The 16,365-nt window shown below is 42.3% G+C and overlaps 1 protein-coding gene across 1 annotated transcript in view; it reads left to right on the plus strand.

Annotated features, from left to right (window-relative positions):
- Positions 1 to 16,359, plus strand: part of LOC113206950 (potassium voltage-gated channel protein Shaker) — a 36,508-nt gene extending 20,149 nt beyond the window's left edge. The window contains exons 4-8 of the mRNA XM_052266698.1: positions 2,338 to 2,467; positions 2,670 to 2,799; positions 13,811 to 14,001; positions 14,077 to 14,256; positions 14,685 to 16,359. Coding sequence (XP_052122658.1) covers positions 2,338 to 2,467; positions 2,670 to 2,799; positions 13,811 to 14,001; positions 14,077 to 14,256; positions 14,685 to 14,799 — 746 coding nt within the window. The 3' untranslated portion in view covers positions 14,800 to 16,359. The remainder of the gene's footprint in view (positions 1 to 2,337; positions 2,468 to 2,669; positions 2,800 to 13,810; positions 14,002 to 14,076; positions 14,257 to 14,684) is intronic.
- The last annotated feature ends 6 nt before the right edge of the window (positions 16,360 to 16,365 follow it).

The following is a 16,365-nucleotide window of genomic DNA, read 5'->3' on the forward strand; positions in this document are numbered from 1 at the left end:
GGGGCAGTGGGAGGGGGCTGACCGGCGCGGCGGGCAGAGCGCGTGCCAAAGGCACTCGATATGAACCACACTGCCGGGTTCAAGCACCAGCACCAAGAGTGCAGTACTGTCCCTCCTTCAGCCTTTCCTCGTTACGTTTTTCGGATTGACTGGGGGGGGGGGTTAAAGTTGTTGTAAAGGCAGACGTATTGATTATGAATCCGTAAAAAAATCTTAATCAAGAATAGATTTTGAAAGCAGATGATACAAATTTAAGAATAGGTCTGTTTTCTAATTTTCTCTCATAATTAGCTGGAATTGTTTATGGTTGCTTGTTTTGCAATTTTGTAATTCGGCGTACAAGTGGCGTTGAGGAGGGGATAAGGCGCGGTTAGAGCGGCCGGCGTCGGTGGCCTATTATTGTTTGTGCTGGGACGGGGGGGACGGGGAGCCTACAGTATTGTTAGGCAGGTATCATCAACGGAAAAAGAGAAGCCGAAGTTGGGTTATGACAATCCCTGTAAATGAAAACTACAGTGTGAAACCGTATATTAAAACCACAATTTCAAACTGTTAAATTTTTATTGTAGGTTGTAGTATGAGCGACACGAAATAGGAGTTTTAAACTGTTAATTTGAAGTGAGACGTTGAGTACAATTTAAGCCCACACCTCCGCGCGAGATGCTGTGCGCTACTTGTGCGGCGCGCGACTCTGGTTGCTGAGGTCCGATAGTGTGTCGACTGTGATCAAGTCGCAACATATACAACTTTAACGAGGCGGAAGCGCCTGCGAAGGTCGGGATAGGCCAACCCGCCGGGCCTGTGAGTGCGCGCGTTGCCTACCCAGCTGCCCGCAGGGGCTCCAGTGTTACGACTGGCGCGCCAGGGCGGTAGGCGGGCGCCCTGCGCAATAAAACAGCCGCTAACAGGAGGAATAAAGTCTGGGATACGATTTCAAGTCAATTTTGTGACACGCGAGTCTGTTGCTTGTAACTATTCAGGCCAGGCACACACGTGTTGCCTCGGACGTAATCGATAGCCTCTTGAGAGATTGGATCCTCGGCGAAAGCTGCACTGAAGTCCCTTTTACGATATGTTTACTGATTATTTTGCGATGATTAATATTTTGTGAATCCTATGCTAGAACAGGCATGATAACTTTATAAGGTAAGGGGAGAAATTCATTGCAAAAATAATTCTGTAACTTTTCAACGCAAAAACTTGCGATTAAAATAAATGTCTTATTATTGCCAAAATTTGTGAAGCAAAGTTTTATTATTTTCGCAAAGATGTTCTTCCTTTGATTTTATCAATTTTGCGATTAAAAGTTATGATGCTCTCTAGCATTTTAATCACAAAAATAATTGTCACAAATTTTTGATTAGCTATCGTAAAACTAGGCTCAATGTGTGACGGGTTGTGCGACGTGGGTGAAGGCAGGAGATGGGTCCTGCGTCTCAGGGAACGGGGAATAAAAGTTGGCGTGGTCTCGGTTGTGTCAGCTATTCGTTAATTGGTTGGTCGATCATAAAAAGTACACAGCTACTTTAGTAACTTGATTTTGGAATTCATTCAATTAATTGTGCAGATAACCAATCTTAATCGAAGAAACACCTGCGTGAAGACACTAAAGTACTAAAGTGGCTGGATATGGAGTGTGAGAGGAAAATGTGCATGTCAGTTTTGTGTTAAAGCATTCCCATCGTCTCTTATTGTAGCAACGACTGGTACGTACACCTACAACTATTTCACAAACACGCACAATCACCCGCTACTCAATTCCAATCACGTTGACAGTACAGATTGCCACACCATTGTGTCCGTGACACGATAATACGTGGAACTATATGCACTACCGTCAACGTGATCAATATCAATATGGTCAATCGGCAAAGATAATTCATTTTTATGTGATAAAAAATATAAAGATCGAGTAGAAAATGTTAAGTACTGTTTTATCTAACATCGTTAAAAAGTAACTAAAACCGCCGTTGACCTTCTTCTCAAATAAGTAGCCTATAAAATTAAAATTTCCAATTAACGATCACTTTTTGTAGACGGTAACAAGTGTAAGAAAAATAAGGAGAGCGAATTTTTGATAAAAGCAATACATGTTCAGGGTTAAAACTCTCAAAACATCAAACTAAGCACAACCTCTTCAACTTAAAAAAAAAATGAGTTCGCTCTCCTTAGTTTGCTTTCACCGTGTAGATGTAGTTTGCAGGCTCCCGCGAGCCTCTTCAGCCCCCGAGGGCCTTCGAGGTCTGATTCCTCCTTCACAGTCCCGCCTTACTCCACCCCCTACCGGAACCTCGCGTACCCCTCCCTGCCCCACGCCCATTCAGCTGCCTGTTTCAGGTGTCATCCTATTCTCAAGTGCCGTGTACTTCGCCGAGGCCGGCTCGGAGATGTCATTCTTCAAGTCCATCCCGGACGCCTTCTGGTGGGCCGTCGTTACCATGACTACAGTGGGATATGGCGACATGAGGTAAAACCTCTCCCCCTTAGCGGTTCCCGGCGTCTGTCCACCTTCTCTCTGTCTTCCGCCTCCCTCCCTCTGTTTCTCGCTCCCACCTTTACACGACATGGACCTAAACACACACAATCATTCCCACATACACACAGACCTTCCAACGTCCTGCTTGCCCATCTTTTTGTGCCCGACACAATATGTTGCTGTATTTCGACAGGTGTGGTGCTGTTTTCGAGTGCCGTATACTTCGCGGAGGCTGGCTCCGAGAACTCTTTCTTCAAATCCATCCCCGACGCGTTTTGGTGGGCCGTAGTCACCATGACAACCGTGGGCTATGGAGATATGACGTATGATTGTTTCTCTATCTAAACCACTCTTTCTTTCATGCCATCAGCAAGTGCAGTTACTAACATTAGGTTATTTTACTTACAAGCTTACCGTTTATATCATCCGTATCATACTCCACGTTACTCTTTTATTTTAACAGCCATGTTTTTAGTTTTTATTAACTAACAAAACTAACGTAAGCTATTATATCACATGTAGTGTGCATTACCATGTAACTAATATTATTGAATAGTGAGCGTTAATTTATCTAACCACTTTAAGAGAACATTTTTTTATGTATTACAGTTATTTTTATTTTTCACTCACCGTCATTACGTTCAGAGAAAATTCTTTGTTTGGGTTGGAATTTCATCAGTATATTGTAGATGTATTTTTTAGATGGCAGTAGCGGGTGCCAATTATGACATTTTAGTAATTCCCACCTTTGAATCCTCGATGCAATATGGGCCCTAGTTTGCATGCCCTTTACTATAAACTAAGGTAATTCAAAGAATCTGTGGCACAGTGGCAACACAAATAACACCTTCATGGCAACTGCATTGAACTCAGCGAAGTAACAAAGACCCTCGTGATGAGCTGCTCCCCGCGATCCCTTGGCTAATGCTGAAGACCATGTTAATCCACCTAGAAAGTTTACAAAGTCCTTCCAGATGATACCAGGGGGCTTCTTTCCCCGCTGACTTCTGGAACTAGACTACTATATGCACACGTGCTGTAAGGTTGCTGACTCGCTCTGACCGTAGAGCACCAAGGTCATACTGCTAAAACAAAGGTAGAACGTCGCACCGTCTAGGCTGTCAGGAAAGCTCAATTTCATCTTGCTCTCATGACCTCACTGTATTTGTCAGAGTCAGCCATCTTGCTCTCAGGGGAGCGACATAACTTTTCTCGCTACTTTTGCGTTTGAACTTATAGTCTTTACGTCAATTTGAGTTGGGTACTCCTACTAGGTTCGAAAGATGTCAATTTGAATATGGAACCTCCCAGGGGATGTTCGCACGATAAACGTCTCACGAAGCAATGCTTAAATCAGCGCCTGCTTTGCGCTTGGTAGGCCAACCCACCAAGCAGTGCCGTGAAAATGACGACCGGCCCAGGCCCAGGGCGCTTAAGTGTGGATGTGCGGAACTTGACTTGACTAACCATGGAGGCCTCTTTTGGCCCAAGGTTCTCGGTCCGGCCAATCAACGGGCAAAACGGCATTTGTTGCCGAACTTTACATCGCGTCACCACGAGGAACGTTTATTGTGAAGGCACCCTCAAGGGTATTTGCAAAGTTAAAGGTGCAAACATGTAGGACCTTTGAGACTTTTAAAGCCCTTCCAAAGGAATAATAGTGTGTTCCCTTTTAAATTGTGCGGAGATGTATAATTATTTTACCAGTGTAGTTTTGAAAAGCCAACGCGTCCTCTTGTGTTAGTGCAATACAAAATATAACAATGAGTGGCGAGGCCAGACCAGAAGTCTTCCTTTTTCTGGAAGGTTACGTCCATATTGCTGGTTCAAAATGGAGAAACACTTCTATGTTTATGCTAGTCGCGAGGTTGAAAAACAACAAATAGGAAACAATAATTGTCAATCTTTTAAAAGGATAGTATCGATATGTTTATAACAGCAAGAGGACTTTTTATACTCTCATGGTACAACTAATGAGTCCTTTTATTCTTTTAATTTGCGTATTTTTGAATTATTTTTTCATTGTACATTTTAAGTATCTGGTTTTTTCTACACCCGAACACTTTGGATCCTTTCTTCTTCCTTTGTCGCTTTTCTCTCTGATTTTCAAAACCTTCCTTTCCTTAACTGGTTTGGGTATAGAGTGGCCGATTGTATGTGATACTTTTTTGTTGGTGTTCGTGTTTAGCATGCTTACTTGGCTAATTATGTTGTATATCGGCATATTGCATACCCCTGTTTATGTTCAAATTTTGACTGATGCTACTTTCACTGCTCATGAGTTCCGCATCTTTACAATATACCCGAAAGAACCTGTGCAGAGTAACATTTACCGTGCAATTTAAACCGGGTAAACCATAAACCGGAGAAAGCATTAAACAAGATCAATATAAATCAGTTGAAAGAAAGTAAAATGTCTTAACTTTAGTATTTGCAAACATTTTAGAAACCAGAATATCAAACAACATTTTAATCAGCATTAAGTGTAAATTTTCTTTGTGTGTCAGACATTTCTTCCCCTCACTGTCGCTTGCTATCTTCGCGAAACTGCCCTTTTCTTGATCCAGAAAAGGTACACAAATTAGATAATTAGCAAAGGTACAACGAACGTGCTATTACCCTGTCGATTCAATTGCGTACACTGTTTATTTTAAATAAAGTGTTCATGGCATGTATACTTCAATTAATGTCTATGTCCATCTACGCTTTTATATATGTATACATCCCCATGTACATACCCATGTACGCATTTCTAAAGGCGTACATGCAACTTATACACATGTGTTTACACATTAATTAAAGTATACATGCCGTGTACACTTTAGTCATAGTATAAAATGATGTACACGTTTAAATTAACAGAATAATCAAAGACAGAAACACATGGGTGAACACTCGAAATAGGGAGGGACTTTTTTTGCACGTGGGTTAAATGTATCTTCGTGCACATCTTCAGTAGATACAAATTTGTCCATAAGGAGGTAGACGTTCTAGATAGACCAGGTACAAATGTTGTTTTTCTATAAGCTAGATCTAAATTTGCGTCTTATTACAATGTGCACAGTGGAACATCTAACGTATATCTACGTACAAAATTGTCCTATCTCATTTAGAGTAAAGGTGACATTTGATGTCAGTTAAAATCTGTCAGGAAATAATATATTGTCATATATTGACAATTTTTACAGCCGAGATTCCTCGGTAAACGGGAACGGGTCATTACTGGATTGCCAAATGGTTATCTTTTATTATAGTCCTCGCTGTGCCGTGTGTCAGGTCAGGGCTAACTGTAAGTTTCTGACGAAGAAGTGGTCTTGTAACGTACAAAGGGTTCTGCACCTTCCTATTACAAACTAAACCTTGGTATTACGCAGAGGTCGGCTTGGTTATACGAAGACAAAAGACAACGTGTCTGCTCATAACCCGGTGCTGTTTGTAATACGAAGAAAATCCGTTTCTTATATGGTGGTTCAAGATCGTTAGTACGTTACAAATCAAGTTCTTCATGATATGAAGCCTGCTCTCTGTAACGAGCTAAGAGTGCTGCATTATTAATGTGATAAACTGTGAGCTGTGCGCACTTAAGAGTTCGACACTTTATATATTAGTGTAAATTTGACTTTACTAATCAGTGTACGACACCGCGGTGTTGCGTGTATGCCTTCCTCTGGGGCGATAGTGCCTTACGGGCCAAGCGAGTAGGCAACCCCGCAACACTGCTTTGTCGTAGCAAACACACGGGACAGTTGGCGTACGCGGTATTCGGACAGTCCAGCTAAGCTAATGATAAGAGAAAGTCTGAGATTGTCGCATTATGCTCACGGTAACTAAATGGGCTATTAAAACTTTATAACTATCTTCTAGCACGTTAAGGTCGGATGAGCCACAAAATAGTTTACTGTTTTTCCCCATCCCTATGAATCTCCCACTCTGAAAATGCAAATAAAGCACTACCCTACCAATGAAATGAAACAAAAAATTATTCGGTAGATCAACTGCTGACAATCTCTATCAAATGTGACCACCACAGTTAGGGACTAGTGTGCCCATATTACAATAAATACTCTTTCAATTAATTGTTCTTTTTGGAACTGACCCCTACATTTGCTTGTCATTTTTGAGTAATCAATTCAATAACCTTAAATAAATAGCTTTAACATTTGAAATACTGCTGAAAATCGCATTTTCCAGTGGTTGCCATTTTTTCCACTGTCCCCACCTTAGATTTCTTGAGGCTTCCAGCCAACCAATCAGAGTGGGTTGAGTAATTGTAAAAAAAAAACCGCTGTACGTATTTTGTTTTTCAAGATCTCCATGGAGTGGAACAAAGAATTTTCTTGTTCTTTTCATACACTGGCCTAAATTTTGCTAAAAGGGGATGAGAACTTGGCAGGGAGCTGCAGTAGCGCGTTTATGTTCTATAGCACTGTTTTGCATGAAATTTAGATTTTCTGCATGTTTGGTGTTGCTTGAATTGTAGAGTGTAGCGTGCAATAACCGCAAAGGCTTAGTATCCTGACCTAAAAGGGTGTGAAAAGTAAATAACCGAGATCACGTCATTGCAGCAGAGATTCACCAATTCAGCCCAATGAATGTACGCTACTCTCTAATCCATTTTCATTGCTTTTCTCGTCGCATCTGATCTTGTTATCTCTATCGACTGATCTATCCTTACCTCCCTGGCACCATTCAATATGGTATTTCGCTGAATTCTGCGACCGAAAAATAGCAAGAAGATGAAAATAAGTGACAAACCTAACAGAGAGCATGCTGGAATGCGAAACTTCATGACGTTTTGTTTAACGAAACATGGGAGGTAACAAGAAAAGAAGGGGCATTGTCATGTGAAATTACTCACCCCCGCCTGTTTTCTCACCGGCGTGTCACTTCTTTACATCTTCTTTAGTCTCTAATCTCACGATTATTTAGCAAATAAACCCCTACATAAAATGCGTGTTTCTGACAACAATGTTTTTTACATGTGTCCTGGACCCATAAACTCTCCATCTGCAATCCAACTGTACGATTCTTTCACTTTTAATGTAGCCCAGCGGTGTGAGACCTTTAAAGTCTCGTGCATTCTGTCATAAAACGTTATTTATAATTAGGTGATGAAGAATCCTATGTTTGACGAGCAAAGACAAACTCTCTTCTGGTGAAACTTAGTGTGCCGCATGTAATGTGGAGAGTCTATCACACCGCCGGTCTATCCCAAGTGGTTGGGTAAAGCTGGCCAAAATAAACCGCCTCATCTTTGAGTCATCATTTCGTTGCGATTTCCTTGATGTTAAGACGGGTTACGAAGATATTAAAACACGTGTCGGTCTGCTGGAAATGTTTCTCGATGGTGCCTTTCTGTCCGCCTAATCTGTCTTGCAATCTGTTTTGTGTGATCTGTGCATGGGGCCGGCCGATCAGGACGCAGGGCCAGCGCTCAACGCTGTTCATAAGGATGCGTTTTAAGAAGGGGCTTTATGTATTACGTGCCGTACGCTGACTAAATAGCACAATACTTGTAAAACATTGTGCTTCATGACTTTAATTTCTATCTGTATTTCTGTTAAACGTTTCCAAAGCTTTCAAAGTCGATCAAAACGCATCCTTACGATTAAAATCTTTCGCTTTTGTATATGCAAAAACACATTTCTATGCCTTCATCCGTGTTCAACACTCCAAAGAAAGGAAAACACATTATGAACTTAAATCATTGCTGAGCATGCGAAGTCCATGGTAAACCAGAATGGGTCCAGACTCGGTCACGCTCCAAGACAAAATTTAACCTACATACAATGTTATCCTAGCTACAGCTACAGCGATTATCTATGATATATATTATGGGTGGTACGGTAATATTTGTCACTTTTGGAACGTCAATCGTATCGCAAGCTCGGCATTAGGACCGAAGGTCCTGGCTAGTATTCACTGCCCCCAGCAGGAATAAGATACTAATCTATTCGCAACACCTTACAAAAGAGGTAATGAATATCCAGCGTTGAGCGTTAGATTACTCAGGGGCATCTCTTTGTACAGTTAAAACTTAATAAATTCCAGTAATCTTTTTCACCCTATGGAAATATTAAATGAAATGCACTTCACATGGCTGCGTTGAGTTTGAACCAAGCATTTTCATTTCCACGCCTGTGTTAAAATAAGCTCAGCAGTCTTTCGTTCAGAGATGAGCGTTTGGCGCCCGCAAGCAGATCGACAGCTGCTGGGCCGGCTGTGTTACAGGTCAGCTGCAGGTGAGAGGTGAGGTTGAACCTTTCCTCCCGACTTTTTGCCTCTGGCATGTGCCCGGCCCGGCCACTGTCGATCGGCCTCCGGGAGAAAAACGCGCATCTGTTTCCCTTTTAACGACCTGTTTAAATCTGCTCCAACGTTTGCGCTTACTATGTTTAGGTTGCAGCCAGTGGCTTCTGTTGAATGGATGGGCTGTACATACATTGTAACCCGTGTCTAGATGTTGCATCACTTTGTCCAATGTTTTCCGCTGCTAATGCATTTCCTAAGCTGTCTCTTCTTTGTGGCTACTGATAAATATCTAATCTCACTTTTGTATGCACATACGTAGAATTGTGCGTAAATTTACTAGTTAGGTTGGTTTGGCGGCATACGGTCGTTCATAAAACTGGTTTAACTTGGCAGGCAAGCATACAGGCGATACAGCAATTTCTATATTTTCCGCTCCCTTTTCAAATTTTCAGCTTAACTTGCTCAGTGCCGCGTCACCATAATGGTCATGCTTCTATGTTGAATAATAGGAACTAAATCTGAGCCGTGCCGAAATTTTTAAGCAAAAGGCTCGTCCCTTGTAGGTGTTGTCCCGTGCCACAAACAATTTCATTTCAAAGCCTTAACACGTTCAGTGCGGCGTGACCCACACCGTGGGTCACAATAACATGGGATTGCCTACCCCCACCGCACTCAACGTGTTAACAGGGTTTTTATTGGGTGGTGTAGAACTCCCCTTTAGAAACAAATCCGAGAGTGTAGTCCTAGCGCAGCGGGGTGAACCGAGTACAGCCTGGGCGCAGCTGGGTGGCCCTACCGAAACATTCATTTGAGCGATTGTATAAATCCGAAAACTTTCGACTCTCGTTCCCGATCGTGAATACTCTAAAAACTCAACATTCTAGGAACGTGACACAATTAACGTTTTATTGAATGTGACCTCACAGTATTTGAAAAGTGATGACCATCGTTATTTGTTGGGATGAGACGGTCAAGCCGTGGTCAGCCCAGGCACTCGAGTATGCCGTGGCGTGTCTACTTGCTCTGGCTGGTTTGGGAACAGTCGTGTTTTGCTTCTTTGAACCTTCCCGGTCGTGCACGGATAACAAATGTTGAGGCTAGACAGCAAAAATGTTTAAATTTTATTTTTAATTTTTGCTGTTCATCTAATTAGTTTTGTCGTTTGGCCGAAACTTAAGACTCAGCTCCAAAAATTTATGACAAGACCTGAAAGAGTTTTTCTTATTGACTCGTCCAAACATTTGAGTGTATGACTCGAACTTTTCCCACATCTCCTGCGACTCGGATTTGACGTCCGCCTAACAGTCAGGAAGGGCCCCCAGGAAGGGCCTAACAGGTTATATGGGCGCAAAAACTACAGTTTCTTTAACCAAATTTTTAACCTTATCCTGACCTTGTCATGAAGATGAAAGTTTGAATTGCCCTTCTGTGACGTTTTGTAGTTCAGTAGACGGCATTTGCGAGAAATCAGTTTCTTAGGGGTGGATTAGATAAGCCATACTTAGATTTAAATGCTAAACACATCAGGGAAATATGGAAGGCTTCTAATATTATTGGATTACAGATATACAGCCATGCAAAAAAATGTCATAAGGAACGTAGAAACATATTACTGAGGGGTGGACCACTTAGATATTCCATGCACTCATTGAAAAATATTCCAGATATTCCAGATATTCCAAAAGTATTCCAAATATTCCAGAAAAAATTCATATATTTCAAAAATATTCCAGGTATTCCATGTACACCAAAAATCTGAGTGGTCGACCACACCCTTTATTACTGAATTAGATATTTTTTGTATTAAGAGCCCCTCCCCCTCCAACCAAAGCTCGAACTTTCGAGGGGACCGACTGACTGAATGCGACTGATCCGAGCAGTCGGTGCTGCGACTGCTGGGCTCCTAAGTGGTCCAGTCGGGCGCGACTGCCATTCAGTCGGGGCGACTGCCGTTCAGTCGCCTGTGACTGCCGCCTCATGGCGTGGCATAGAGTAGCGCAGTGCCACTTCAGCCTCGAATGTAGGCAACCCAACCAACGTCCCCCCACCATGTCAACCCGCTCGCTCGCTGGCCAGTCGGTCCCCGACTGACGGCAGGCGCTGCCAGTCAGACGGAACCCCCGAAAGTTCGAGCCTTGCCTCCAACATCTTGGCACACCCAGTTTTTTTTTTCTATTTTTCAATAAATGTTTATTTAAGGCAGATCTGCCGTAGAATACTAACATAATTGTATTTAGTTTTCAGGCACTCAGATTACTCAAGCCTTGTCCATCACATAAGAAGTAGTATGTTTTTGATGATGATAGTAATGTTTTTTTCTTGGCCCAGCTATCGCGGTTACTTAGATATTGTTTTGTCTCTTCGTAGGTAAGCGGCAGAATGCAGACTTTCTTTTGTTACTGTATTGTAGTCCCTTGACAGGTTATGCTTCTTATGCTACTGTGGCCGTTCAACAATAATTACGACGCAAGGAGTTCTGAACAATTTTTGCTGCATAATCTCTAGTTGTCACTTTTGTAGCCTGCATCGAACGGTGAATCGAAAACGCCCTCGAAAACTTGATTATTTTGCAATAATTAAATGGTTATTTAAAAGTATTTGAAGGTTGTACATGGTAGATGTATACTGCTGGCAGTTCCCTTTAACATTAACTAAATCTTTTCAATTTCACGAAATTTTACGGAAAGGTGCCGCTGTCCTTGGTCTCTAAGGATTTGTGAAGGAAAACAATATGTTCTGCTCTGCTCTTTTTACACGCCGCGTTTTAGAAATTAACAGCAGCACGTGGTGTAGTCAACTTAGGAATGGCATGGAAAGGCTTGTACTAAAGAGACCATTAACCACTGCCGCACCATGGAAAAAAGCAGAAATGAGAGATCGATTTTCTATGATATTTATTAAATAACCATTTACCATGGGAAAAAAGTAAGAGGCAAAGTGCAACTGAAGTGGCAACTGTCTCTTGGTTGTCCCCTTGCTAAGGTGGCACTTCAGTTTTAGCGAGGTAAAGAGCCAAGGAGGAGGCAAAGTGACACCAACCTCACCCCAAGGGTAAAGGGTAACGCGTCTGACGCGTCCGTACCCTAAATTTTGTTCATGGTTTAACTCAAACGGTTCTTCCGTACCTCTTTTCTGTAGCGTGCCGTAACGGAATGTCCGTTGCCAGTCCCGTAGTATCACATGATTTTTTTACAGTGTGTTTGCCTCTTGGTTGCTTAAAACCACTTAACTTCCACTTTATGTGCTCTTTGCCACTCACTTTTTTCCCAGGGTGAAAATGCCTCGACGCGCCTTTCAGAAAAAGATGAATTTCTGACGTGTCAGAAAATAATTTTATTATAATTTACGTCCGATAAAGATCTCTCACTTCGGCTACGAGCTGGAATTGTTTGCTCAATAACATTTTTGTAACGGACTAGGTTCAGCGCAAACTATTGTCAGTCGTCAAACAAGGCACCACAATCATTAGTGCTATCATTATCAATACGTAGAACTATAACCGAATTAGCTATTGTAGAATAATTTGACTTTAGTATATTAGTACTTCCATTGAAGTGTCTTAAGAATGTTTTCCATTTGTTGGCAAATTTATGGACTAAATTTCTGCAACAGAAAATTTGAAATTTCTCAAAATTGAGAAATTATTATGCAATGTGTGAAATTAAAATTTAAAAAAAATGGAATGTCCTCAAATTGATGCTGCAACACCATGTATGCTCTGCTCACTGCAGTTACTTTAGAATTGCTAACTCACTTTTGTATATCGCTGACCCTAGCCCGTACAGCCAGCACTGTTTGAACACGCAGCTGTGTTGATTTTGCTTTTTTGAGTACTAAAGTACTATTTTGAATACGGCGCAGGTATTGACTTAATAGATTAGCCGCAACTCTAAACAATACATTTGTGTTTCAAGAGGATCATGACCACAAAACGAGCAAACATTTTCTTAAAAATTTCGACCGTTTTAAAATCGTTACGTTCGTTCTCATAAAATTATTTTGCTCCATCTAAGTGTTCCTGGTTCTCTGAAAATCAGTAGTCAAAACGAATGAAGATACCAAGAAAGTCTGAAGTTTTTTTAAAAAATCAGAATTACTTTTCGTAAACTGTTCATTTAGGTGTTTAGTCGTTCAAGTGTCGAACGCACTGATGCACACTTGCGAGCGTATATACGAAGCTTTCATACGAAAATATACCCAACACTCTTAAAAAAGCACAGAATTCTGTAACTTGTTACGCAGTAAATTACAAATCACCTTTGATGCATCTATCTGTAAAAATTCGATAGAGACTTCTATAACAGATACAAAGTTCCAGATTTGGGTATCAGTTATAGAAGTCTGTATCACGTTTTACCGAGAGGGCAATAAATCCGAGTTCAAGTGTACACATGATTCCCGGAATCCATGATTCCCGTACATTCCCGTCTTGATTCTCATTGATTTCCGTTTGTTTCCGTCGTGATTCTCATTGATTCCCGGTGATTCCCGGGCCGGTGTGTTCACATGATTCCCAGAGTTATTGCCCCCTCGCGTTTTAAAGATATTTGTATCAAAAGTGATATGCAAATTACTGCATAACAAGTTACAGAATTCTGAACCGATTTTTTTATCGAGTGAAACCCTTGCAAAGGTTCCTTATTGTTGAGTTCCAAAACTTACCATACTAAGAAAGCACGTTGAGTTTAACCTTTGAACTCTTGCAAGTGTACATTATTGAATAACACACTTGTTATTACGCACAACAGCTAAATAGACAGTCTTCTCTTTAAAATTTTAAATTTTAACACACGAATTCGGGCAACAAATCTTTGTGAATGGTCGACACATATGTTCTCTCCTCTTATCAAAATTCAGCGTGAATCATTCAGTTACAGTTTTTAAATTGCAATGTCATTTCACCATTGCAGCAATTTTGTTTGTGACCTCTCCCACATTGAAATTGTGGAATCATTTAGGTCAGGGCTCTATGCAAGCCCTTTTTTGGAAACCTAAATGTTTGTCTGAATCAAATAAGAGGCAGCTTATGTGTCATTTTGAATACATTGTGATTTTAACAGATTGGTCGTCTCTCTTTTACAGGCCGGTCGGAGTTTGGGGGAAAATCGTGGGTTCATTATGTGCGATCGCCGGTGTCTTGACAATCGCACTGCCCGTCCCAGTTATAGTGTCCAATTTCAATTATTTCTATCACCGGGAGACAGATCAAGAAGACATGCAAAGTCAGAACTTCAACCATGTAACATCATGTCCATATCTTCCGGGCACATTAGGTAAGTTTAATTGTACCCTCTTATACAATTACGGCGATTGCCAAAATTTCTATTTTTACCTTTTCACTTTTCAAGCGGGACAACATATGAAGAAGAGCTCAGTATCAGAAAGTTCGTCGGATATGATGGAATTAGAAGAAAGCATTTTAGTTGGGCCGATAAAAAGGCCGAATTCCTGCATTTCCAACCCTCGACTGCATCAGTCCCACAACAACACATACCCAACAAGCATAGAAACGGATGTCTGACTACTGGGTGAGTATATTTTTTGACGTAAAGCTTTTTCCCAGCACACACTAAGAGATTTGTAGGTTTTATTTGTACAAAGTTGCGCATACATTCCACAAATTTGTGTGAAGAAGTGCATGTTTTTACGGACCAGGTCCGGTGCCCGGTCCATCCTAACCTGGACCGGTCCATCTTAGGATGGGCCGATGCTTTTCGGCCGATGTTGACTACAACTAGCATTGGCCTGTATACATGGCTGGGCTTGGGATGGACCGGACACCGGACATGGTCCGTAACACATACGTATGCACAAATTCGTACATATTTGCGCACAAATTCGTGCGAATCGAAATGTATTTGTAGGTTTTTGTGCAAACGTTTGCACAAAAACCTACAAATACATTTAGTGTGAAGTTCCCTGTTTTTCTGAAATGTTAATGTTGCGCCGCTTGCAGTGTGGGCGGCGGCCTGGTGGGTTCCCTGGTGCCGAGCCTCCTACATCGGTCCAGCGGGGCGCCCGCCGTGGGGTGCGTCACCCACCTCCTCGTGCTTCCAACGTTCCTATGGTGACGCCACTGCCAGCGCCGCAACAATCGCCGCCGCCAACACCAAGCTCAACGGACATGGATTTCAACAATGGTGCTCTCTTCCCTCCCTGCCTTAGAGCGGGCCCCGCCCCGCCCCGCCCTGGCCCCACCCGGCCCCATCTAGGGCCGTAGTTTGGGAGGGGTGGGGGCGGGCCGTTGAGGGCCCACTCAAGAGCCCCGTCCCCCCGCCGCCCATCCGCCAGCCTGTGAGAGAGAAGTGTCTCACCGCGCCCCAACAAGAGAAAGTGTTGGGATATCCGCGTAGTATTATTATTATAATTATTACAGACTTTTAAATGAAACCAACGTGCAACACAACCAAATACTTTTTTTTTAAATTTATGCATAAGGATCTAAATAAACTATTATATAATTAAGATGGCCATTTTTAAAATGCGTTTACGAATATAGGTGCATATCGAGACCGTCGAAGAAAGTATGGAGCGGACCCCTAGCAGATGTTATAAAGTGACCCTATGCCCAATGATCTGTGTCCAACCGCCCGTGGGCCAGTTAGGCCCAATTAGGCGTGCGGATACAGGGTGAGACAAAAAGCCGTCCATTAAATGTCAGCTCCGCAGTTAGTTGAAAAGCTCTATAATTACTAGACTGACTACGCGGTTTACGCAGTCTTTTTCTTTGCCCTCTAAACTTACTTTAAATCAAGAAATTAATAAATATGTAAATGAGCAGCAATCGGCGATCACCCTGTATACACACGCCAGTGATCATTTGTGATCAACAGCCACCCCGTCTGGAACGAAGCTGGATGATTCTCATACTCAAGAGAACCATCACGATGCGCGGCAGCCTGCAATATCAAAACGTTACCAATACTGAAATTTTCTTCGAAAACAAAACTTGTTTAGAACCAAAACAGAAATCATGGAAAATGTCTGACTTTTTTTAAAAATTTTGATCTCAAAATTTTGACGTTTTGCTATTTTGGGCTGCTGTGCAAGGCTCTGCTCTGCTGCTCTGCGCGTTCCGTTACTGACAGGGTGCCGAACCGACCGCTTGGCGGCAGCACCAATGCCATGGCGCACCGTATAGCTGGTACACGTTCAAATGTGAATAGAGTTCTATGTCCTATGAGCTTTCTGACTGTACTTTGTTGAGCGTGTGGGCTTTCCTCTGAGCCGTCACCGTCATACTTAGCGCCATGATAATGTCAGGGTCATGATATCTGGGATTCCTGCCCCATCCATCCATCCATCCTAGTCTCGAGTATTATTAGATAATGGATCCCCAGGGTAAATCCTCTCCCCATTTCTCCTGTACTCGGCCCATCCGTAAATGTCACAGAAATCGAAAGACGGTCAAGACTGCTGAGCAGCTCTTGTACCCCATGGCTACGCTGCATCCGCCCAGCGGCCGCCTTCCCGCCCATATCCACTGCCATGGTTTGGCCCCCTCGCCGGATCACGCCCTGAAAAATGTTATAAGAACAAATGACTGTGAATTTTTTAACTTAATGTATAACTGCACTAATTTATCATTAGGAGCAGGCACCGGCGGGGGGCACAGCGCCAGCCGTACATCGCTATTA

Source organism: Frankliniella occidentalis, unplaced genomic scaffold (genome assembly GCF_000697945.3).
Source record: "Frankliniella occidentalis isolate FOCC.00 unplaced genomic scaffold, Focc_3.1 Scaffold3, whole genome shotgun sequence".
NCBI lineage: Eukaryota > Metazoa > Arthropoda > Insecta > Thysanoptera > Thripidae > Frankliniella > Frankliniella occidentalis.